Source organism: Vipera berus (assembly GCF_964194415.1).
Source record: "Vipera berus genome assembly, chromosome: 2".
NCBI classification, from domain to species: Eukaryota; Metazoa; Chordata; class Lepidosauria; order Squamata; family Viperidae; genus Vipera; species Vipera berus.
The window spans coordinates 181,981,316-182,006,328 of record NC_138203.1 but is presented as its reverse complement, the minus strand read 5'-3'; the positions used below and the strand labels follow the sequence as shown (position 1 = coordinate 182,006,328).

General features: G+C 38.6%; 1 protein-coding gene across 2 annotated transcripts in view; it reads left to right on the top strand.

Moving 5' to 3' along the window:
* Positions 1 to 25,013, top strand: part of EVI5L (ecotropic viral integration site 5 like) — a 53,990-nt gene that overhangs the window by 5,770 nt on the left and 23,207 nt on the right. For both annotated transcript variants that reach the window (XM_081316488.1, XM_081316489.1), the window contains exons 2-8: positions 7,643 to 7,869; positions 13,723 to 13,912; positions 14,494 to 14,718; positions 19,849 to 19,923; positions 22,603 to 22,728; positions 22,976 to 23,119; positions 23,889 to 23,978. In XM_081316488.1, the coding sequence (XP_081172614.1) occupies positions 7,688 to 7,869; positions 13,723 to 13,912; positions 14,494 to 14,718; positions 19,849 to 19,923; positions 22,603 to 22,728; positions 22,976 to 23,119; positions 23,889 to 23,978 (1,032 nt within the window). In that variant the 5' untranslated portion in view covers positions 7,643 to 7,687. The remainder of the gene's footprint in view (positions 1 to 7,642; positions 7,870 to 13,722; positions 13,913 to 14,493; positions 14,719 to 19,848; positions 19,924 to 22,602; positions 22,729 to 22,975; positions 23,120 to 23,888; positions 23,979 to 25,013) is intronic.

The following is a 25,013-nucleotide window of genomic DNA, read 5'->3' as shown; positions in this document are numbered from 1 at the left end:
ACAGCAGTTTTGTTGTGACATAATTAGATCAGAAAGGACTGACTAATAATGTTAATGAAAATTTTCTCTATTAGTCAGACTTCTTGTCTAGCCACAAAATGATTTCACTGTTTGGGAGCCAGCAAGCCCGTTCTGCTTTCTCTGGGATGCTCCAAGAAAATGTATATATATATATATATATACCAGTATTAAAGATTGAAATGTATAAGATGTATAAAAGGGGAATGCGATGAAAGCCTGATAAGGATATATTTCCCTATTCTTCTAATGAGGATTCCTCTGATCCTCTGCTCTAATATTAATAATACATAAAAATTAAGTATACAAATGCTTCTAAGTATACCAGCCCTCACGTACTTTACTTTTTACTTTCTTGATATAATAGAAAAGAACCTCTCTGCATGGGAGACAATTTTAAGAAATATAAACATCTGACTCTAGTGGCTAGTTATAACTCTGTTCTAGTGTGAAAGCGTGTCAGTGGTATGTACTGATTTTTTACTTCTGGAAGTGATTGTATCAAAGATTTTAGAGAGAAATGCAAGGTGTTGTCAGCGATAAACTGACTAGATAATTTGTTGGCATTTTAAAAATGGTTTTTTTTCTAGTCCTAATTTTATGACTCAAAATCTACAAACCGGGAACAACTATTGTGAAATGAAACAGTATTAAAACTGAATATGTAGATTTCTTGAATAAAGGTCACTAATATAGGTCACGTGGGTTAGGACGCTGAGCTTGTCGATCAGAAGGTTGGCAGTTTGGTGGGTCGAATCCTGAGTGCCGCGTAACAGTGAGCGCCTGTTACTCATCCCAGCTTCTGCCAACCTAGCAGTTCGAAAGCACGTAAAAATGCAAGTAGAAAAATAGGGACCACTACGGTGGGAAGGTAACAGCGCCTTTCTGTGCGCCTTTGGCGTCTAGTCATGCCGGCCACATGACCACGGAGACGTCCACGGAGATGAGCATCGGCCCCTAGAATTGGAAACGACTAGCACGCATGTGCGGTGGAACCTTTACCTTTACCTATAGAGAGATAAATATATTTATTTCTTGGTTTTAATGCAACAAAGAGGCCCTTGAACAGAATGTTGCAAAATTCAGCTCTTATAGTCAGGTTTGTATATATTGGAACAATGACACATTTTTTTGGCATTTGATCTGTCAGCAGATCTTTTTTTCATTTTTTCCCCCCAAGTGCAGGGTTGGTTTTGGGGGATCAACCGAATATTCATTCATTGGTTGCAACAGGATTTGACGGACTGGCTTGTTGCCCAAGCCTGATGTCATAGGCTGAGTGAAAGTGACTGGCCCAAAGTCACCCTGCCAGCTTTCATGCTTAAGGCAGGACTAAAACTCAATGTCCTAGTTTCTAGCCTTAATCACTAGACCAATAGCTCTCTAGATTATACATTACATTACATTAAGAATTTTCATTACCAACATTAAAATGTAGATTCAGTTTACTTAATTCAATCAAATATATAGATGATAAAAAGAATGCATAAAGGTACAGGCACAAGCTTTGAAATGGAAAAAGAGAAAGGAGTTGAAAAATAGACAATCATGAAGTTAAGTCTAAACAAAGAGACACACTTTTGTAGCACCTCTAATACTATTTGTGACCTAAGGTCCAAGTTCCAGAGACAAATCTTGTCATCTTAAATAAGATATTTAACACAAAGGTTTTCTACATGGGCATTTCGTTAGAAAGAGGTGTTGTGAGTAAATTTGGGAGTCCTTGCATAGTTCACATGCCATTGGCTCTGCAGATCGAGAAAAGCATGGACATGTCTCATAGGATACCATCAAATTTACCTTGCATAATTGCAGAGGGTAACATATTTAAACAGATTTTTAAAAAGATTAAAGAAAAGTCACTTTAGTGCCTTGAGAACAAATCACTAAAAATAGGATGGGATGAAAATTTTAGTTGCATTTCTAATTGCACAACACCAGTTCTGCTAATGTAATTGTTTATCAGTATTCTACGGACATGTTTTATAAACTCTTTGACTTTTGTATATATAACAGACGCCATAAGAAATGAAAAAAAGGCTGCAACTTTTGATTTTGATTCCAGCAAAACTTTATGCCTGGAGTGATGTTGATCATACAGAGCAAAGAAAGCTAGACCTTATGGACAATATATCAGCTTAAGTCAATTAGACAATCTGCTTTGTAAGATTGTGGCTTCTAGAGAAATAAATACTTTATAATAAGTCTTTCATTCACTTATTTTCAGAGATGTTTTGTGTTAAATGTCCTTAAGCATTTCAACCAACCTTAAGAAAACTCTTTTTGTGTAGTTTTCAAATCTGAAAATAAAGCCTTTGATCTAAGACTGAAATTTCTAGCTTTTTCTAGTCTGTCATTTGGGATGGGCTCAAAGACAAATTCAAGATCAATAAAGGCAGCATGAAAGGCCTCATGGCGGTTGGCGCAGTATTTTTCTGAATTCTGTTGAAATTCAGGCAGTGGTCAATGTTAGACTTGCCAGTTCTAACACTAGCAGGTTCGTGGGTTTTTCTTAGCCAACTGCAAAACAAAAATTTCTTGAATATAGTTTGCTGGTTACCTTCAGCAGATTAATGAAATGATAATTGCTAAGGTCTTCACAGAAGCCTTTATTATACCTGGGAACTGGTGATAGTAATTGTCAGACTTTTGAAATTACAGCAAAGGAATCAATGGCAGAAAAAAAGGCTGCTAAAATTACTGCCCATCAGTGAATATTAATTTTGAAAAGTTCAACAGAAATACCATCATCCCATCTGATAGCTTTGTCTAATTTAACCTGTGCCTCTAATTTCTTAAATTCTATCATTATGAGGGAGGCCAGACTGGGAGATTAAGGGGTACTAGGTTCTAGCGGGAGACCTACTTTTGAAACTAAAAAGGGTTTGAAACAGCAATTGCCAATTCACTGGCATTTTTTGTCTTTTTAACTGCATTTCTCAGTTGTCACTGTTCTTCATTTGATTTTAATTTATTTTACTAGGTTTTATGGATGTATTTTAGTATGTGGGCATTTATTTAATCTATTTTTAACTTTTGTAGTTTGTATTTTTATTCTTGCCCTGTTCACCGCCCTGAGTCCTTCGGGAGAAGGGCGGTATAGAAATATTATTAAATAAATAAATAAATAAATAATTTACATGATTTGTACCCTATCCCTTTGCCCCTAAACATTTTTTATAACAACAACAACAACATTAGGAGGGTGGAATTAGGTTGATCTGAAATACCTTATAAAAGTGTAAGTTCTGCAGAAAGGCAGTTTGATCAGGTCCTATAAATTCTGTACAGCAGCTTGACTCTTTATATTAAAATTATTTGAATTTTTTTCCCTAAGTGTTTGCCCTGTACCACATTTAATTGAGTTTTTTAATGCAAAATTTCACTATATATTTATTCATTGTATATTAACAAAGGAAGAGATCACAAGGAACAATGTAAACTAATAACATCAAAAATAAATAAAACAATTATCTAGTGTCACGTATATCTCCTATGTTTTAGTTTCCTCTAGACCAGGGGTAGGCAACCTTGTCTCTTTTATGACTCATGGACTTCAACTCCCAGAATTCCTGAGTATAGCTGACTCAGCATAGCTGACTCAGGAATTCTGGGAGTTGAAGTCCATGAGTCATAAAAGAGACGAGGTTGCCTACCCCTGCTCTAGACCATAGCAATTTTACTTATATGTCTGTATTGCCAGGAATATATCTCAAGTTGTTAACATTCAGAAATCTGCTCAAAAGCAATATGAATCACCAGACAACAATTCTCTGTTTGGGATCCACAATGATTTTTTTTTCCAAAGGAAGTTTAATTACTGCCTGCCTCAAAACACCTAGCATAATGATATTACATTTTCCTGAACCCCCCTGTCAACCCCTTTTTGCTACAGTACCTATAATCAGATAAACAGATTGCCTATTGAGATTATAAATTATGAAATGTATTGATTCAAGCATTTTGTTCTGCTTAGATTTTTCTGCTAAGTGTGATTGGACACAAGGAATTTGTCTCTGGTGCACAAGCTCTTCATGTACAAATCGTACATAATGTACATATAACATACAGACACACACAAACACACACATACAATATGTACGTAGTGTACATAATGTAACCTTCAGTTAAAAGTCACTTCTTGTGATTTTCTCTTTGAAAATTCATCCCATCTCTAATAAAAAAATCACTTTCCTTTCCAATTCCAATATGCTCAGCCACTTGAAACAGTTCTCCTGGATGACACCCTGAGGGTGCAAGGAGGTGATAATAGTAGCCTTTCAGTAATTCTCTATAAATGCACTTAGTTGTTAGGTGCTATTGAATCATGGGCCACTATTTGATGTTTGTATAGACAAAAGTTTACCATCTCAGTCTATCCTTAGCAACAATTGGTAAATCTTCCAAGGCTATTATTTCACTGAATCATCTCCATTTACCATGTCTGTAATTTTTTCCTTTCTTCCATCAATCCTGCCAAGTGTAATTTTTTTTCTAGTCCATTATCTTTTTGCATCATATGCTCCATATATATTGAGTTTCTCCTTGCTGATTATTGCCCCAAGGAGGGAATTTTATTTCCTCCGGGACCTGTTGATTCTTGTAGTCCATGGCACTTTTAATAGCTATTGACAAATACATAGTTAACAGATATCTTTTTTCTCTTGCTTGTTTCTCAGTATCAGATATTTAAGGCAATACATTACACTGGGAAAAATTGCTTTAAATAGTTCATTTTTTGTTTTCTTTAGAATACCTGGTAGGTCTTGTCTAAGTTTATAATTGCTTTTCTTTTAAAGTTTAATCAGTTTTCTGTTTCGCCTCAACACTGTTTATCTGTTCTGGTATCAGAAAAAAAATGCAGTAACATCAGTTGTATGAGAAAACACTTGGCTACTGTATTTCTTTGACAGCTTTTAGAATAAATGCACTGTTGCATTGAAATTATAATTTATAAAAATCAAGAGACAATATAAGGTTCTGGGATATAAAATTAGAGATTACTGTTCATGATTTGAGCAGAATTTTTAACAAATAGAAGATGTTTTAAGTATAAACTAATTAATGTTTATTAAAATAATGCTTCTTTTAACATCATTGAGAGCCAGGGTGGTGTAATGGTTCAGGTATTAAGTTACGAGTAGGAAATCGGCCCCATATTGGAGGTGTGGGAATTATTTATACCAACTTGAAGGAAAAGCAGAATATTAATCAGTGTTTAAAAACACTGCTGTGTGGATTTATTTTTTTCAGACATCCTCACCATCAAATGTTTGTATAAATCATTTTATCTTTATATAGAAAAATAAAAGATAAATTTTCATCATATCTTATATCAGAACTATTGATAGTTGTTCCAAACTACTAGATTTATGTGCTTAAGTCTACTTATGGGTCTAAGGATTTACGAGAGTTATGAAGTAAATGTTCTCTGTATTTTATGTGTTAGGAAGTTGGCCTCTTCATAACAGTTGTGTGACTGAACAGGAATAATACCGAATGCTTAATTTCAATAAATTTATGTGCAATGAGTAAGATCAGGGGTCCCCAAACCCTGGTGCTGGGCACAGCCCACTGGAATCCGGGCCACGGAAGTGGTGGATGAGCATGCATGAAGCTGTGTTTGTGAAAGCGGTGTGCGTGCACAAAACCATCCCCGTACGCAGAGCAGGAAAGGTTGGGGATCACTAAGTTAGATAACCTAGTTTGCGTTTTTTCTGCATTGCACACCAGCTAGACCTTCATGTCCCCTTGCTTCATTTTTTGGTGGAGCAGTATGCCTGAAAGTACAGGAGAGTGCCTGGATGTCAGTGTGGTGATACTGGGCAGCTAAGGAAATGTTTAACAAAGGAACAGATTTCTCTAAAACTAAGAGAGCTAAGCATCTGTAAGGCATTGTAAAATGTAAGGGTACTGTTTTGAGTTACCTAAAGCAGAATCACTGCATGACACATAGCAAAAGCCACCAAATGACCAACCAATTCAACAAAACAAATAAGGTAAACACCAAGTAAAATTAATTATTTACAAGGCTTGAACAAATCAAAAAGTCTGTATTTATTTATTTATTTATTTATTTATTTATTTATTTATTTATTTATTTATTTATTTATCAAATATATATATATATAGCTGTCTACCTAGAAAAGTCTAGATGATGAACGGAAACAGAAGAACAATCAAATGGTAGAAACTTATTAAAAAGAAACTGGGTTAAGGCCACCCCAAAAAATCACATATATATCAAATGTAGCCCTAACCATGCCAGTACTCCATTAACATCCTGACCATAAGGCCTAGGAAGAAGAAATCAGGTCTTCACAGCCCTCTGGAAGGCCAACAAGGTTGAGATTCTCTGTATCTCATTAGGAGGTTGGTCCATGAGGAAAGCACCCTGACAGAGAAGGCATGCTTCCTGGGGTCCACCAGGGGATACTGCTTCACCATCCGGAGCATACCTAGTCTGCCTTATCTGATAGGGTGGGGAGAAACAATCTGGGAGCAGTGGTTTCACAAAGTAGTGTTTGGCAGACTTCTTCAAACAAGCATTCTGCATCAAAACTCCACAACAGAGGAAGCTTTTTTCAGTCTGATTAAAGTCAGGAGAGTATGAAACAGAGCTGTGAAAGACAAATGTAATCTACGTTTATGATGTGGTCCTTTAGCTGTCTTAGTTTCAAGCAGCAGCAGTATCTCCAAATTGCTCCTGTTGTTCTTATATAATTTTCAGTTATAATTTTATTGATCTAGTATTTATATTATATGCCGCCGGTTAGGGAGTGCCGGCGGGTGATCCCCAGAGGGAGGGCATTTTCTGTGGGCGCGCCTGCCCTTTGGAATGATTTACCTGTGGAACTCCGGACCGCCCCCCATCTGCGTTCATTTCGCCGGGACCTGAAAACCTGGCTTTTCGATCTATCAGGCCTGGACTGAAGGGGTTTTAGCTTTTTAATATTGTTTTAATTGTTGGGCTTTAATTAATTTAATTCATTTTAATTTTATATTATCTTTTTATATTGTCTTTTATATGCTGCCCTGTAAACCGCCCAGAGTCCTTCGGGAATAGGGCGGTATAGAAAACTAATTAAATAAATAAATAAATAAAATATATTAATTATTACATTATATATTAGAAACTAGTTTTTACTTTTGTTAATTTTTTAGTTTAGCTACAAGCAGAAAGTGACTATATATGGACTATATTAAAGAAGACCTGTAGAATATTCATAATATTAATTTTGCCGAAAAATACAGTGAGCTATCCTGAGTGTTTGGTAAGGATACAGTTTGTGACTTACATTCAAATTATAGAGGCTTGTCTTTGGAAAAGCAGTTCACTTCCTCTGAATTGTACAATTTTTGCAGCCAAATGTTGCTAAGGATTAATGGGAAATCCAAATGATTATCTGAAAAGAAATGCTTCTTCACAAAATAAATGTAAAAAGAAAGACAGAACCCTTGGTTATCAGTTATACTGTTTCTTTCTGATTTGCTCCGTAATAGCAATTCAGTCTTGAACCAGAAAGATTATGATCCAATCTTGTGAACAGCTTATTTTGGCATCAGTTATAAAGTAGAAGGGAGAAAACTACTGCTGTTTTATGTAGCCTGTTATCTTTTGCAGGTGATTCCTTAACTTTCCTGATCACTGTCTCCGAATACTTTCTAAATGAACATTCCTGTTACTCTCAAATTGCTGGAGATGGCAAGTCCAGCGGTCAGCCCTGACTCTTCTTCCCATGAAGCACTTTCTTCTGTCAACTCCATGCCTGCATGTTCCCCTACTTCCGATTCCGAGAACTTGAGCCCAGATGAGTTGGAGCTCTTAGCCAAGTTGGAAGAACAAAACAGGTAGGACATTCTGAAGTTCCAGTACTGCTCTGATACTGACTGAAAGCCAGAGGCTATAAATAGTTTAATGTTTAAGTGTTTGCCAGATGTTCCAGTTTTACTGGATGGCCCCTGTAAACACGCAGGTTAAATACAGTATTTCTTGAAGCATTAATGTACAAATACTAAATAGATATTTATCAACCAGTGGAAGACAATCATAGATAACAAAAAGTTCTGATTCTTCCCTCTATCTGAAAATATTGTTATTGGGCATAAAAAAAATATTGGCTTCAATATCAACAATCTACCCGGTTTTACTTTTTTTTGGGCTCTGAAGTAAGCACTAGGATTTACTTTTGGGGAGGGATTACTTTTTGCCAGTACCAGTAGGCCATGAGCAGGTGGGGTGGGACTTGTGCATGGGGTAGAGAAGCTTCACAGCGGTTAGAGTGTGGTGGCGGACCAGGTACAGTACCAATGTGGGTGGGGTGCGTCCCTTACTGTGCCAGGCCAGCCCCTGCAGCCCCGGGGCAGCCCTGTTGGGCAGCGGTGGGAAGGGTGCCGAGGTTGGGGCAGCCAGGCTGACCAAACTGGCAGGTGGAGCGCCAGAGGCTTGGGGAGGGAAGGTGGTGAAGCGGGCGGGCATCCTGCCATCAGCACCCATGCCAGCTACCCCTTCCCTGTGGAACTGGAGAGCTTGCCATACCACCACCCAGATGTTTCCCCCATCTACGCCATTTCTCCTTCACGATCCACCGCTGCCCCACGCAAGGAAACGAAAATTTGTGGGGGGAAAAAAAGGTCAGTTCCAATTTCTTGAGAAAAAAAAATCTCATGAGGTTGGAATTGATTGATTGACCTTTTTTACCTCCCTGCAAACTTCTTTTGTTTCCTTGCATGTGGTAGCGGAGGAGGAGAAACAGCACGTGGCGGGAAGTCAGGTGAGGAAAGAACTGCAATTCCTGAGGGAAGCAAGGGCATCTGGGTGGTGGTGTGGCAAGGTGTCCAGCTCCATGAGGAAGGGGCAGCCGGCATGGGTGCTGATGGCAGGATGCCCTCCAGCTTCACCATCCTCCTTCCCCAAGCCTCTGGAGCTCCACCTGCCACTTTAGTCCTGGGCTGCCACCTCCCCACTCATCTCTCAGGCAGGCCTGCCCACCTACAAAGGTGGCCTCCGCGGGACAAAGGCTCCCCACTCTGGCCAGAGGAGGGTCAGCCTGGCTGCCCCCACCTCGGCACCCTTCCCACCGAGGAGCTGGGGGCTGGCCTGGCACAGAAAGGGCACGCCCCCTGCCTGCCCACTTAACTTACTGGTAGGACTGCCGCAGCCAGGCCTCCCACGCCGTTGCCATTGCTCGCAACAGGACGCCACATGGCGCTTCACGCTGTTGCCATTCCTCGCGGCAGGGTGCCACATGGTGCTTCTTGCCAGCCCAAAGCACCATGTGGCATCCTGCGAGCAATGGCAACTGCCATCAGACATTGTCTCAGAAGCTGGACCTGGATCATCCCCTCCCCCAGCAGACCTGATAGGCAGGGCTGCCACAAGCAGGTATGCAAGTTGTACGTATGGCAACAAATGTAAGTTTCAAAAGCCAGTTCACTCTGAACGCCAACCGCACGTGCTTGCTTATGTCAAATGAATATTGTGGAAGGAGTAGAGATGAAAAGAGAGGGGAGATAGATGAATTCAACTTCTGCTCCCTGAGTAGAAAGATCCTGAAAACCTCAAGGATGTGAGGGCATATGTGGGAGAGAATGAGGAACAGGAGGGCCTATATCTCTCAAGCAATGTTGTGTGTACCAGCAGGGGTGCTAGAGACTGTGCTCGTTTGCCAGGGAGATGATAACGAAGTGGCAGGCTGGGTGTGCTGCTGTTGAATCAGACCTCCTTTCTTTCCTCCTTGCTCTTCATCCCTCTAGTCCAGGGGTAGGCAACCTCGGCTCTTTTATGACTCATGGACTTCAACTCCCAGAATTCCTGAGTCAGCTATGCTGACTCAGGAATTCTGGGAGTTGAAGTCCATGAGTCATAAAAGAGCCGAGGTTGCCTACCCCTGCTCTAGTCCCTCAAGACTCCTGCTGTTTTCCCAAATTACTCTTGCCTGGGCCTAGCACGTTGGTTCCCCTTCTCTCCTCCCCTCCAGTTCTTGGTATTCTCGCTGTTCTTCAAAGTTGGAGCCACCTATGGCCCTCTGTGGCTGTGTCTAGCGTGTCTGCTCAGTGTGTCTGTTGGTGAAAAAAGAGTAGAAAAATGGATTACACCAAAGGATAACATAGACTCCTTCACCTAGAATTCAGTAGGTGTTCCTGGGAATCCCTCTGTTAAACACTTAACAGTATTTTGTTGCTGAATGAATCGTATATACAAAGCAAGGAGATTGCCACAGGCACTATTTTGCCTTTTGGGGACAGTCCAAACCTTTTTGAACAAAGGAGCTTTACAGGCAGCAGTGGCTCTGCTGGAAAGATGGGCTGAAACCTTTGGAGATGAGCAGTAACCTGGCCATGTCTCGTGTAGGGTTGTAAAGGTGATAACCAGTATCTTGAATTGCACCCAGGAGGCAGGGCAACGTATGTAGCAGTGATATTATATTGGCGAACGTTGATGTGCCTAAAATTCTATGCACCACTGCATGACTTTCAGTTGTGCAGCAGCTCTTTCTAGGGAGTGCTACCCCATCCAGAACCAAAGATGGAAGTTCTGCAGTTCCAAAGGACCCAAAAACCCACAGTCATTCAGTCTTGCTAAGATTGAGTTGCATCCTGTTCTTTCCAGCCAGTCTTTCACAGCCTCCAGCACTGGTTTAAAAAGCTTGATGGCAATACTTGTATAGCATGGACCAGATATATATATATATACCTGAATATCATCAATTCTGAGGATACCTCACCCCATGGCAATGGATAATTTCACTTAGTGGCTTTGTGTAAATGATGAATAGGAACAGAACAATGTTGAGCCCTGTGGTACCCCACATATCAAAGGTCCAGGACTAGACCTCTCCTTTCCCCATTTACAACAACTTGAACTGACTTCCAAAGGAGAACCACTGCAGAACTCTGCCCTACCCTTTTCAGTTTCCTGAGCCAGTGCAGAATAATACCCCAATCAATGGCATTGTCAACACTTAAAGCTTCCAAGAGAATCAGAAAGGATCAGGATGGATCCCCATTTCATCATTAGCCATCTAGTATGATCAATGCCATCTGAGTAATACAGCCCGACCTGAAACCCAACTGGATAGATTCACGTACTCTACTTCCTAAAAAGGGAAGATTGGAAACTGGACAAAAAGTATCCAATATGGTTGAATACAAAGAGGGCTTCTTGAGAAAGACATAGATCACTGCTTCTTTCAGAACAAATGGAACCATTCCCCCCCCTCCTCCAATGTCTCTGTCAGTTCCACAGGACTTCTCCAGCCAGAGTTCACCTCTAAGCAAATTTGAGTAACTTGATCTGTCAGATGCCTAGAATAATACTCAAGTGATCTCACAAGGGCTCCCTTGGTCCCTCTTTACCAAGAAGGAACTAGTTATCCAACAGGGCTGCTGCTCAGTCTCTGCAGATTCAGTAGGAGCAAAGGAATAAAGCTTTCCCACTTTTAATGGTACAAGGCAAACCATGTTCTCATCTGCTCGGTTGGATTCAATCTTTGCTCAAGGTATATGACTTGTGACCTTTCATCTCCTGGAGTACTTCTGAAAACCAAGGAGTACTTCAGGGTCCAAAACCACAGGGGTTTCACAGATGTCATCCAATTTAAGGCTGTTGTTGCTCCGTCATTCCAGGCTACACCTAAGGTCATGCAAGCAAGCTTCAGCAAAACCAGGACATTTCCTCTGGAATGCTTGCATACTAATCAGTTGCCTGGAACAAATCAAATCAAACAGGCCCTCCGTTTGTACAGTGGTGAATAGCTGTAGCGAATCCCCAAGGCTAAAGGAGAGTTGTAGCAAGTAAGGAAGATGGCCTTGATGAAGGTATGCAGAAATCATTAGGGAAAAGAGGTTGAAATATTTTAAGTTCATAGCAACAAGATAGTATTTGTAAGTGGCTAAGGCAGACATTTTCCTAATTTAGGGCACAGCATATTCAGACTTGGAAGATTCTATTATTGTACCCAGTCTCAATAGAAGTTTTCTTGGTTTGGGCTACTTAGTGAGGCTGACAGGAGTGATTTATCCATGGTCCTGATATCAACATCACACAGTATCAGATCAGATTGCGGCTGCTACGGGGCAAAAACTGGACTTAGTTTGTATGCTGCCAGAGATTCAGTAGCTGCACCTCAACCCCATCTCTGGTACTATACCTGCAATCCAGAATGGCATATTTTAGAGAGAAAACACCCCCAACGACCTACTGATGTTCAGCTAAGTTTTGCTAACACATACAGGTCAGCCCTCCCATTTAAAACAAGCCATTTCATTTAGTAATTAACTTTAATCATATAGAACAATCTCTGTGTAGGGAAAGAACATTCTTATTAATGATTAAAAGTCATTTTGTAGTCTCCTTGAGCTTTCTATTGTGTTCAGCTTCAATTCCTCCAGAATATCAAAAGATAGCCAGAGGTGCATTTTGGGAATATTTCAGAAAGGATTGACTGCTTCTCATTCACAAAATCAAATGTTACGTGTTCCAAAGAAATTAAATGTTTTCCCTTGTATCAATTATTGTAATTCACATGAGATAGATGTTAAAGCATAAATGCTAAATCAGACATGAAAGGAGTGGGGATGGATGGATGAATGGCTACCTATTTATTAATATTTTATTTTACATTTTGTATATTAATGTTGCTCAAGCTCCATCCAAACTAAGGATAGAATTTGGCTTAGGTAGATCCAGATCCAGTACCAAGTCAGCTATTAGTGGGAAACCTAGTTTGAGTTTACCTTCAGTTAATTAGTATGGCTGGATTTGACAGTTGCTTAAAACACGTAAAAGAGTATACATCCCTTCGGTTAGCTTATTTCTGTTAACTTATTTGATTGCTATATGATCATGTTGTAGCAATGTAACATCAAATGCTTAATTGTAGTGAGAAATTTTATATGATGAAAGTCGTGAGAATCTGAATTCATATTGCTGTGAATAAGATTACTTATTGAAGTATGGTACTGTACATACTGTTTTTGACTATAAATGTACAAAATTTGGCTAAAAGGTGAACCCTTCCAGACTGGTACATGGTACAACCTTATACAAAATGGAATTGAAAACAATTGGTAAAAAAATAACTGAGTTCTGTTTGTTTTAATTTTATTTATTCAATTTCTTTCAGTCAAGTGACTGAATGACTTAGAATTCTAAAACTATAAAACCGCTAAAACCAATAAAATAATAAAAACAACCAAAAATAAATACATACAACAGCCAAGATATTAATCAGCTAACAATAAAGCTTTTTTTTTCCTCCTGTATTGTTTCCATTCAGTTTCCCTTCATCTGAACTGGTAAAACCAGAATGCATTCTAAAGATAGAAAGGTTTCTTTATATCCTTGATTTTAAATATATATTAAAATTCTTTTACAACTAAGAAGTATGCCATGTTCTGTCATATTCTCTCTATTCTGGGCTTCAAACAGAATAATTTGCATAAATTACAAATGTATGCATGTATCCTTCCATTCCTCTTCAGAGATGGAAGAGTTTCTGATGAATATGCAACATTACAGGAGAATGTTCAACATGTTGATTGACAATCTTAATCTCTACAAGTGTCATAATGCCTCTTAGTTGAAATGTTTGAAGAAGCTTGTTTATGTGGAAGTTTCATTATGCTCAAGAGCATTTGTTGCATTCTAACCTAGTTATGTAATTGGTAAGGAGACAACTTTTTTTTTTTACATTTTTCAAGGCTTTTGGAAGCTGATTCAAAGTCATTACGCTCTATGAATGGCTCACGAAGGAATAGTGGGTCGTCTTTGGTATCCAGTTCTTCTGCATCATCCAATCTGAGCCATCTTGAAGAGGATACCTGGATCTTATGGGGAAGGATTGTCAATGAATGGGAAGAATGGCGGAAAAGAAAAGAGAAGTTACTCAAGGTGAGGAAAGTAATTGCCTCTCTAGTAGTAGATGTGTTTTTATATGATTTTGTAGACGAGTTTACGTTTGTTATATTTGGTATACTTGCATCTTATCCAATAATTACTTTTTTGATTGTATATTTCTGCATTATAGTTATGGACTTGGGCAAGCAAGGCAGTGAGAAACAAAGTTATTTTTATGTAAGAATAAAGTGTATTACATGAATACTGGCTCTTTACAACAAATGCATGTAAAATGATGATGCAAGAACTCTTTAAAGCTGAAGGCAGGAACCAGAGAAGAAATAAATTGTTTTCTAAAAACCAGTTGGTAAAGGTATTGAGTGTTTATTTTGTGGATTCAAATATCCCAGAAGAACCTCAGGATAAGTATGAAAACTTTAATTTGGAGACTCCTTATTAAGATAATTTCTTGATGTAATTTTGGATGCAATGACAGTGTTGTACCCAGTATTCCTCTTAGTTTATGTCAAGGGTTTAAAATTGACCATATCCATTTATAGAAAAAATACACGGGGGGAACCAACTTTGCATAGTATCACAAGAGCATCTTGTAGTCTTTTTTCTCCATTGCTTAGGAACTCATAAGGAAAGGAATCCCTCACCATTTCCGAGCAATTGTTTGGCAGCTTTTGTGCAGTGCCACAGACATGCCTGTGAAGAATCAATACTCAGAATTGCTGAAAATGTCTTCTCCTTGTGAAAAGTTAATCAGAAGAGACATTGCCAGAACATACCCCGAACATGAGTTCTTCAAGGGGCAAGACAGTCTGGGCCAGGAGGTTCTCTTCAATGTTATGAAGGCAAGTTGAAGACAATACTTTCCCCCCCCCAAAAAAAAAAATTATATACAATGTATATCCCTTTATATGCAATAGAGGTCTATTTCATGAAATTAACTTCAGCATCTTAACTTAAAATCAAATGAGTTTTTGTTATCTAGAATGTCAGCTTTCTTCATTTAACATCTCGATTGATGTTTATAATATTTCTTGGTAAATAATTATCCTTGCAGATCATACTAAAACTGCTTTACATGTTAACTGTATTGGAATTTAATTGGAAAAAATAGTCTTATGCTAATAAATTACTTTTCCTGTAAGACTGTATATACAAGGAAGATCAAATTGTTGTATAACAACTACAAGTGAGGCAGATTTGTCTCTGATATTTCTTTTGCAGCCTCTGACATACTATAAAATTAGCCTTTTCAAAAGTAGGGCCCTCCAAGAGTGCTGGAACTTAAATTCCCAGAATCCCCTCTCAGTGTGTCCCTTGGCTTTTTTTTAACTAATAAGCCTGATGAAAATTTCTAAAGGCCTATCACTCTCCATTTCATTTTGATTTTATATATTTACGGTTAGATAATTAATGAGTTGAGTGGTTTCTATAGATGAAATAGCTCCGTCTTCTCTGATTTTTCATAACTCTGAGCTGCTCTGGGCTAAGAGAGGGCAGGTGGCCCAGAGTCACCCAATGGCCTTCTGTGGTGGTGGGGACACACACACACACACCCCTATTTATTTTAGTGAAACTCTTTCCATGATCTCTGTCACATTTCCTTTTTACTAGTTGCCCTTTCCCATGTGATTCTTGAATTTTCATGGCAATATTTCATTTACACCTCAATGTATAACTAATTCCATGAGCTTCAACAACATTCACAGTGTGTAAGTGGTGCTGGTTACCATTCAGAATTAAGTCACCTCCCCTTTGATTACAGTTATTTAGAACATCCAGAACTTTTCTTTCTTTGTTGTGACTAATGTATACATATATCCAATCTATCTGTGAATATTTACAGTCTCCTCTGTTACCACAGTTATTTTTTCTTTCGTTCCTGTCTTTATCATTGTCTCTCATGAGCAATAGTAGTATTGTAGGTTTCTCATGCTAAATCAGTATAAGTAGTCTTGGAAATACAGGTAGTCCTCAACTTACAACAGTGACCATTTGAGGTTACAACGGCACTGAAAAAAGTGACTTATAACCATTTCTCACATTTATGACCGTTGCAGCATCCCCATGGTCACATGATTTACATTCGGATGCTTGGCAGCTAGTTCAGATTTATGATGGTTGCAGTGTCCCAGATCATGTAACCACCTTTTGTGATCTTCTGACAAAGTCAGTGGGGAAGCAAGATTTGCTTAACAACCGTAGTTACTAATTTAACAACTGCAGTGATTCACTTAACAAATGTGGCAAGAAAAGTCATAAAATGGGGCAAAACTCACTTAACAAATTTCTCATTTAGCCACATACATTCTGGGCTCAATTGTGATCGTAAGTTGAGGACTACCTGTACTTTTTCTGTAATAAATACGTAATTGGAAGAGAGGAGTCTTTATTTTTTTAAATGATTTCAATAGTACTGATTTTTTTTAAAAGACAATATAAACTAAACTCAGAAAGGAAAAGAAAGAAAGCATAGAATGTAGAAGAAAAGAAGGGGGAAAGAAGAAAAGAGAAAAAGGAGAAAAGAAATGACTTCTGATCTTCATCACAATTCTTCACCCCCTATAAGGCTACATGCAACTATCTCATCTTCCTATAAACTATCCCTTATCCATATGCAATTTCACAAATTGTTAATATTTCAGTCCTGGTGTGAGCAAAAGTCCATAAAGGGTTCCCAGAATTTTATAGGAACCCTAGTGGTGCAGTGGTTAAAATGCAGTATTGCAGGCAAATTATGCCCATAGCCTGGAATTTGATCCTGATGGGGCTAAAAGTTGACTCAGCCTTCCATCCTTCTGAGGTTCGTAAAATGAGGACCTAGACTGTTGGGTGCAATATGCTGACATTGTAAACCACCCAGAGAATGCTGTAAAGCAGGGCTTTCCCATCTTTTCACAGATTGTAACACTTTTAGGACATGACAATATTTGAGTACCACCAGCGCTTAGCAAGGTGTCAAAAACTTGATGACTAAAAAAAAGGGGGGGGGATTTTGGGTTTTACTGATTGGATTAATTTGTCATTATAGAAATGGCTAGTTTATAATATTATGGAAAAGTAAAAAATTGAGTTTCAATGTTAATGCTTCCTTCTACTGCAGCAGAGGAAGTTGGAAGTCAATGCCTTTTCTTTTCTTTTTCCCTTCTCCCCCTCACTTTTCCCCCCTTTTCCTCCCCACTGTGTCCTACTATTTGCTTTTGTATTTTTGTATTTTATTCTATAATCTAATAAAACATTACAAGCTCTAAAAAAAGGAAAAAAGTACCAGCAGTTCCTTTGCTGAATCACTTTCCCTTTGCACTGACAAATGTATGATGAATTTATCCATATTTATTAATATGCACCATTACCAGCTGGCTGGTCAGCCCTTCTTCCTCTCCGTCTCCTCTCCTTCCACAGTGTAGTAAGAATGTGTACACACGCACACACACACGCATGCACACACACACACACACACACACACACACACACACAAGCAGTCCCTTCACTGTACCCTTAAAGACATAGGAATCAAGCGCAAAGCAAGAAAGGCTCACAAAAGCCTCCCAAAATAAAGAAACACTAAACTCTGGGGTTTTTTCCCTTTAAGCTGTCTCAGGCGTGTCACAATGTTGCAACTGGAGCCTGAAAGGCTCCGGCAATTGCAAAAAGCGATAAACTTAAATTAAGCCTGTTTACCTATAAAGAAAACTTGGTAAAAGCCATACAGACTCAATACAAAGGGATAAAACTAATTACATTTTTTAAAGGGATTAAACCTACAGAAGCCAACACTTTGGACTCATTGCTAGCCTTTGTGAAACAGACTAACATTCCAAATAACCAAAGCACACAAACCGAGCCTCTGAATTACAAAACACTGTAAAAACTGCACAAAAACCCTTATGGTACCAGCTGACCCAGAACTAAATAAACCAACCTCCTTTCCGACATGCTCGTCTCCCGGCTTTTCATTTCATCAGCGCTGATTGCATTCTCCTGGCTGGAGAAAACTAACCAAGGGACCTTTTCTTCCAGCAACAGCTTCTTCCCTGTCTCTTTTTCCTTCCTGCCTGCTGAGCTGTCCTTCCACCAGTGGCGTAGCGTGGGGGGTGCAGGGGGGCCCGGCCGCACCGGGCGCAACATCTGGGGGGGCACGCTCGCACTCGCAGCTCTCTGCCCCTGCCTGGCTCACTCACTCTCTCACACTGCAGTGCTGGCTGTGCGAATCCGATCCGGGTCGCCGCCCACTGTGGAGGGGGGTGCCAGGCGTGCGGTGCGGTGCACGGGTTAGGGGGTGCAAATTACTTGCCCCGGGTGCTGACAACCCACGCTACGCCACTGCCTTCCACAGTTCCTTCTCCGTCTCATTTCCCACCGAAACAACCTCCTTTTATATGCTCTCCTCCCTCCCTCCTTTTCTCTTCAGTTCTCCTCCAGCTACGGAAGCGCCAATCAGCTGGAGCCCTGCAGCATTCCTGGGGCTTCTGCCGAGCTCAGATAGTTCTGCAACTCCAGCTGCCTCTCCCTCAGGCTTGGATCACTTCAGCTCATTCCCCTCCCCACTACATTTGTCTAGGAGGGTCACATACCACCTGCCACGTGCCAAAGTACCACTTGTGGTACGCATACCACCGGTTGAAAACCCCTGCTGTAAAGCACTGTGGGGTGATAGATCAGTCTAATTGCTATTGCCTATTATAGAAATGTGTTTATAATTAGAGCAGAGGAATATGTACAATAAAATTAGAAAATTACACTTATGTATTTATCATCTTAGTTTATAGTTGGTTCCATTAAAAAAGTGGCTTTTTGAATTACAGTGGAAGCCTGGCACTCAGACAAATTGACCATCAACAGGAACATAGAGATAAACATAGACATAAACAACATCTACATACCATTCAAAAGAGACAATCAAAAAGCCAAAAATCCAAATAAAAAGACCTCCTTACCAGAAATTAACACCCAGATGAGCAGCGATTAATACTAAGATTAAGATTAGATCAACAATCAAGAAACAAACAGTACCCCAATCAAGGAACTGCTAAACAAGCAAACAGTAAACAGACCAATTAAAGAACAACCAAGACTTTTCCCATCAACACTGACAGGGCAAGCCACTAGTATATAAAATGAGAGCAAACTCCACTCCCTACTAGCACTGACGATATTACCTAGTTTGAAAATGAAATATGTGCAAGAAAACAACCTGAGCTACAAATATTCTCTTCTTTTGGATATAAGCTCAGATTTCAGGAATGAAATAGGAAAAATACAAGTATAAGAAAAATAAATTCAAATGGGGCAACTAATTGCTGTTAAACCCTATAAAATCAAAGCATGTTTCTAAACTTTTACATCTTTCATTACAATTTTGACAATGTAGCCTTGTTACTTACATATCCTATTTGTGTGGTCACCAGAAGTCAAGACTGATTGGAATACACCAGATACCTTGTATTACATAATTTCTCAAGAGTGTTTCACATTCAAACAACATGCAAATTCTTAAATTCCCAAAAGTTGCCTGAAATGCATCACTCATTTAATGTATGTGGTATCTTTCTTCAGTTAAACCGTCTGATACTTAATTCCACAATATTTTCCATTGATTATTATGTTTGTTTTTTAAATATTGATCTTAATTCCTCCCTACCATATCTCCACCCCACCTATCTTCATATTATGAAGATGTTATTTTTTTAAGATAATTAAGTTCCAGATTCATTACTTTCCCATAGTTAATATCTGAAATGTTTTCATGGTAAGAAAAATTATATGACTAAATTTAATGTTTATAAATCTTATAAAAAGAACTGTGATTCATGAAGCCTTGTTCAGTAATACATTCAGTAAACTTCAAGATATCACAAAAATCTTTGCGTATTTTAAAATAGAGTTGTGTACATCATGTTTTAGCTCTTTCAGGAAAATTAACAGCTAAATTGTGAACTGTAAATTTTTTCTTGTTTAAAATTCCTATCTTTCAGGCTTATTCTCTAGTAGACCGTGAGGTTGGGTACTGCCAAGGTAGTGCGTTCATCGTGGGACTGCTACTCATGCAGGTTTGTGCTACTTAACATTAGAAACCTTAAGGAGCACGTGGCAGTCATGGTGAGGAGGCTTTTTGTGTAACTGCAAATTGTGCACCGGTTACACCAATTCCTGGACCAACATTTCTTCCTCACAGTCACCCATGCCTTGGTCATCTCCAGTTTGGGCTACTGTAATGTGCTCTACATGGAGCTGCCCTTGAAGAGTATATGGAAACTTCAGTTGGTTCAAAATGGAGTGGCCTGCATATGTCTGCACAAGTCAAGATTTATACACTAGTCACATCGTTCACGGGAGCTGCATTGGTGCTTATTTTCTTCTGAGTGCAATTCATGGTGCTGGTTGTCACCTTTAACTGTGGCCAAGTTATTGGAAGGACTGCCTCCTCAGCTACATCTAAACAAGTGGGAAGGCAAGTATATTGGGGGTCCCAACTATTAGGAAAGTTCATCTAGGTGAGACCAGGGGAGGTGAAGCCTTTGTCTTAATTTTCTGGAAGGCCTTGAAGACATAGTTCTGTTTGTTGGTCTGGGCCCCCCAGATTAATACAGACCCAGTCAAGTGGCTGTGTGTGATTGTGGGATAACTGTTGCTGGGGGTGGGGAGGGATTTATGGGTTGTAAAATTTTAATGTTGTAAGCCATCCAGAGTCACCTTAAATGAGTTGGGGAGGGAGGCAGGCAGCAGGCAGGCATTAGGAATGTTTCGATCAGATCATTCTCTTACAAAACATTACATTACAGACCTGTAGTTTGTAATTTATTTTATGCATTTATTAATCCCACATTTCTTTCGGAAACTCAGAGCAAAACATCTAATCACACGCTCCTCCAATTTCCCCCCAAAACAATTACCTTGCAAAGGCTGGGGAATAACTGGCTCAATATCACTGCTCAGTTTCCATGGCTAAAAGTGGATGGCTTTGGTTCACAACTAGTTTCTCAAACTATAGTATTAGCATGAATTTATTATTTAAAAATAGGAACCATATAGAAATATGTTTTTGTCAGAATTAACTTACTCTTAAAAGCTTTTAATTATTCAAAAGTTTGTTTAGAAGCAGGAACCTAAGTACTTTGTTTTCTAGGAATTTGAATATTCAATCTCTAGATTATAGTCAGTTCACATTGCACATTTAATATATGCTATTTTAATGAACTGTCGAGGCCTAGCTGGTTCAATTTTATAAGTGTTGTTTCACATTTTTACTGGCTTGAAATGAAACAGAGCAGCAGCTTATTCTTACCTTTAGAAGAGTTTGGTTTGTTCTGCAGCATTGTTTTGAAAGGAAGGCTTTAGACCTTCCCTCACAATAAAATGCCATTTTGAAGGTTATAGATCCTTGATAGTCAGTTTGTAATAGCTGATACCTATTTTTTTCAGTCTATACTAGAAAAAGTATAATCTAGAATGAACTGTAACATAATTGTCTGCATTTATTTGGGAATTAGTGGGTTTGTGTCTGGTTTAGGTGCTGGATTTTCAGGGTATCTTATCAATAAATTGGGAACTACAATGAGGAAAAAAAATATTTGATCCCCTGCTGATTTTGTATGTTTGCCCACTGACAAAGAAATGGTCAGTCTATAATTGTAATGGTAGGTTTATTTTAACAGTGAGAGACAGAATAACAACAACAAAAATCAAGAAAAACGCATTTCAAAAAAGTTATAAATTGATTTGCATTTTAATGAGTGAAATAAGTATTTGATCCCCTATCAGCCAGCAAGATTTTTGGCTCCCAGGTGTCTTTTATACAGGTAACGAGCTGGGCAAACGTACAAAATCAGCAGGGAAATCAAATAATTTTTCCCCCACTGTACAAAAACTTCCCTGACAAAGGCAGTGGGAAGCCATTTTACTACGTTGCCAAGAAACTGTGTGGTTATGTATTCATGTAGTCATCAAGGAAGGGAGGGTAGGTGCTTAAAACTGAGGGGGAAAAGCCAAGTTCCCTTGTAGAAAATTATTCAGGTCTGCCATGTTTTGGATGTGTATCTTTTTCAAGGACAGCATGAAAAGAAAAACATAAAACCATGGTGTAAACATTGCAGTGTTGTTTATGCAGTAAATATGTGAAATCAATCACTTGATTTTAATTACAATAACTTAAAAGCATTGTATTAATTGCAATGAGTTATTACATTATAACTGAGTCTTCGGAGAAGGGCGGGATATAAATGGAATTAAATATAATGTAGCAGTTAGCAAAAGCATTACAAAAACAGTCACATTTGTTACACATTATTTATTACTTCCTTAATCTCTATCCTATTTAAGACATGTGGCTGTGTTGAATAAGTTCCAAAGTATATTTATGCTTATTATTTTCAAAACCATTCACATTAAATAATCATAGTTGCTTTAAAAAGTTTTCTTGAGTTATTATACGTTGGATCTGAACAATGGAGGCAACAGATTTGTTAGCACAGACTCAGTGAAAGCACCCTTATATGAAAAACATCCGTTTTATTATAAATTAACTTTTGATAATAATTTTGAATTTCTTCTCACAAGTTTTCGCCTTGTGTTTTATTTTGTCTTTTTTATTGACTTTCTTTAAAAAAATGGAATCCATAATTAGTAAAACAAGTCTTCCCATTTAGGTTTTGAGTGCTGCATATTGAACAGAAAGTTTCTATCGTTCATTAAGTTTGAAAGACTCACGCACACACACTGTCTGCTTCTAGATGCCGGAAGAGGAGGCCTTCTGTGTATCTGTACGGCTGATGCAAGAGTATAGATTACGGGAAATGTTCAAACCCACTATGGCTGAGTTAGGACTTTGCATCTATCAGTTTGAATACATGCTGCAGGTAAAGACATTTCCAAATCTTGGATTTAAAAAGTAACTGCTTCCTTTTTAGATTAATTCCTAAAACCCATCAGAAGTCTGAAGTACTAGAGCTTACTAGCTTAGCAAATAATTAGGAATGTTTGTTGCTGTATCTATTACTTTAACTGTGAAAATCCTGCTGGGAAATGTCTTTTAATGTCTCTCTAGTAATTAACGTTGACTGGAGTTTCTCATAGTTTAAGATTTATGTTTTATGTTTCTGTCAGGAACAGCTACCTGAGTTGAATATCCACTTCCGCTCCCAAAGCTTTCTCACTTCTATGTATGCATCATCTTGGTTTCTTACACTCTTCCTCACTACTTTTCCTCTGCCTGTGGCCACACGAGTATTTGACATCTTCATGTATGAGGTAAAACATGTAATTAAAAATACAGAAGGGGAAGAAATTGAGTGGTCTGCATAAGTGATTTTATAATTAAAATTTGCACAGGGAAAAAAATAGGACATGAGGGCAACAGCATTCTTATCTTACTGCACCCTGGCAGTAAAACTATTTCTGCTTCTGGTCGGGGGAGGGGGCTGATAATCATAGGCAGTAGTCATTGCTATTCTTATTGTCCATAGATTTGTCTAATCTATTTCCAAAAATTGTATCTGAATAAATAGTTCAGATTGATTTGTCACAGAATGTTCTAGCAATATTGTGAGTTCTAGTCTTGCCTTACACAGAAAAGCCAGCTTAGTGACTTTGGGTTGGTCACTCTCTCCCAGCCCAACAAATCTCACAGAGTTGTTTTTGTGGGCAAAATAAGAGGACAGAGTATTGTGTATGTTTGCCACCTGGAGTTATTTATAAAATAATAAAGATGGGATATAAATAAATAAATATTTGCTTCAGTAAATACACAAGTTGCTACATAAATGTCTGCTCAGTTATGTTGAATTTAGAATTCTTGGTATAACTTGCTTAAAGCAATAACAAGAAGATTGTAAATAGTATGTGCATGTGGACCTTTCACTGTATTGGGGGGTGGGTGGACTAAAGCATCTGATTCCCATTATGTGTTTGTAATTTAAGTTGCATTTCTTCACACGGGAAGGACTGTTTGACCTTTAATGTAAACCATAGGAAATTCAATTACAGGTGGTGTCTGTCTAAACTCTGTAACGTCTTTTAGGGATTGGAAATAATCTTCCGTGTAGGAATGGCTCTTCTTCAATTCAACCAAGCTGAACTGATGCAACTGGACATGGAAGGGATGTCACAGGTCAGTTCTATCATGCTTTGTGGGACTAGAGGAAAGATAGCAAACTTTCATTTGCCACAATTCCATATTTAGGTTTGTATGAATGGAGAGACTTGCAGGACTGAAGTTAGTTTGAGATAAAGAACTGATTCCACTAATATGCTAAATGTAAGCCTTTTAGAACCACTGTTCCAAAGTGTAAAAACTCAAGTCAGTTTTCAGAGAAGAAAAACTTAAAGACCCAAGCCCTGGCTGTGTTCTGAACTGATGTTGTGTTATTGCATGTGATGAGGCAGAATCAGCTATTTTAATCTCTGGCTATGAAGGCCTAGAAAGTAGTTTCAGAACTACAGCCTGAGTCATTCAGAATGACCAGGGCAAGAGAGATGGAGAAGCAATGACTCATCTGCCTCCTGCCTCTTTCTTTTATTCTTTGTTCTATTTAGAAAAAAAGTCTCTTATGTCTTTTCCAACTTTTTGTGGCAGTATATCAATATGCCAAATATTGAGAACATCCATTAACTGCCTACAGGTAATCCTTGACTTAGGAGTACAGTTAGGACCAGACTTTCTGTTGTAAGTTGAGATGATCATAAAATGAGTCACCATGTGCCCAAGCTTGATTTTACTTACCATTACCATGGTTGTTAAATGAATCTAGCTTTCCCAATTGATTTTTTTTGACACAAACCAGCTAGGAATGTCGCAAATCACAATAATTTGATAGTAGGGTGATGTAATTGGTTGTAAATGTGAACCAGAGTCAAGTGCCCAAATTCCAATCACATGACCATGGGGGTCACGGGATGATTGTAAGTGTGAGGATAGGTTGTAAATTATTATTTTTCTGAAGCCATTGTAACTTGGAACAGTCATTAAATGAACCGTTGTAAGTCAAGTATTATCTATACTAGATACCAGGCAGAGATTCCTGAGAATCATGTGGGTTTAGATCCACTGAGTAGCCGATAGGGAGAGAGCTGTGAGTTCTTTCCTCCTGATGGTTTCAACATTAGTTATCAAATACAGTGTTTCTCCATTGTCTTTTGTAGGCTG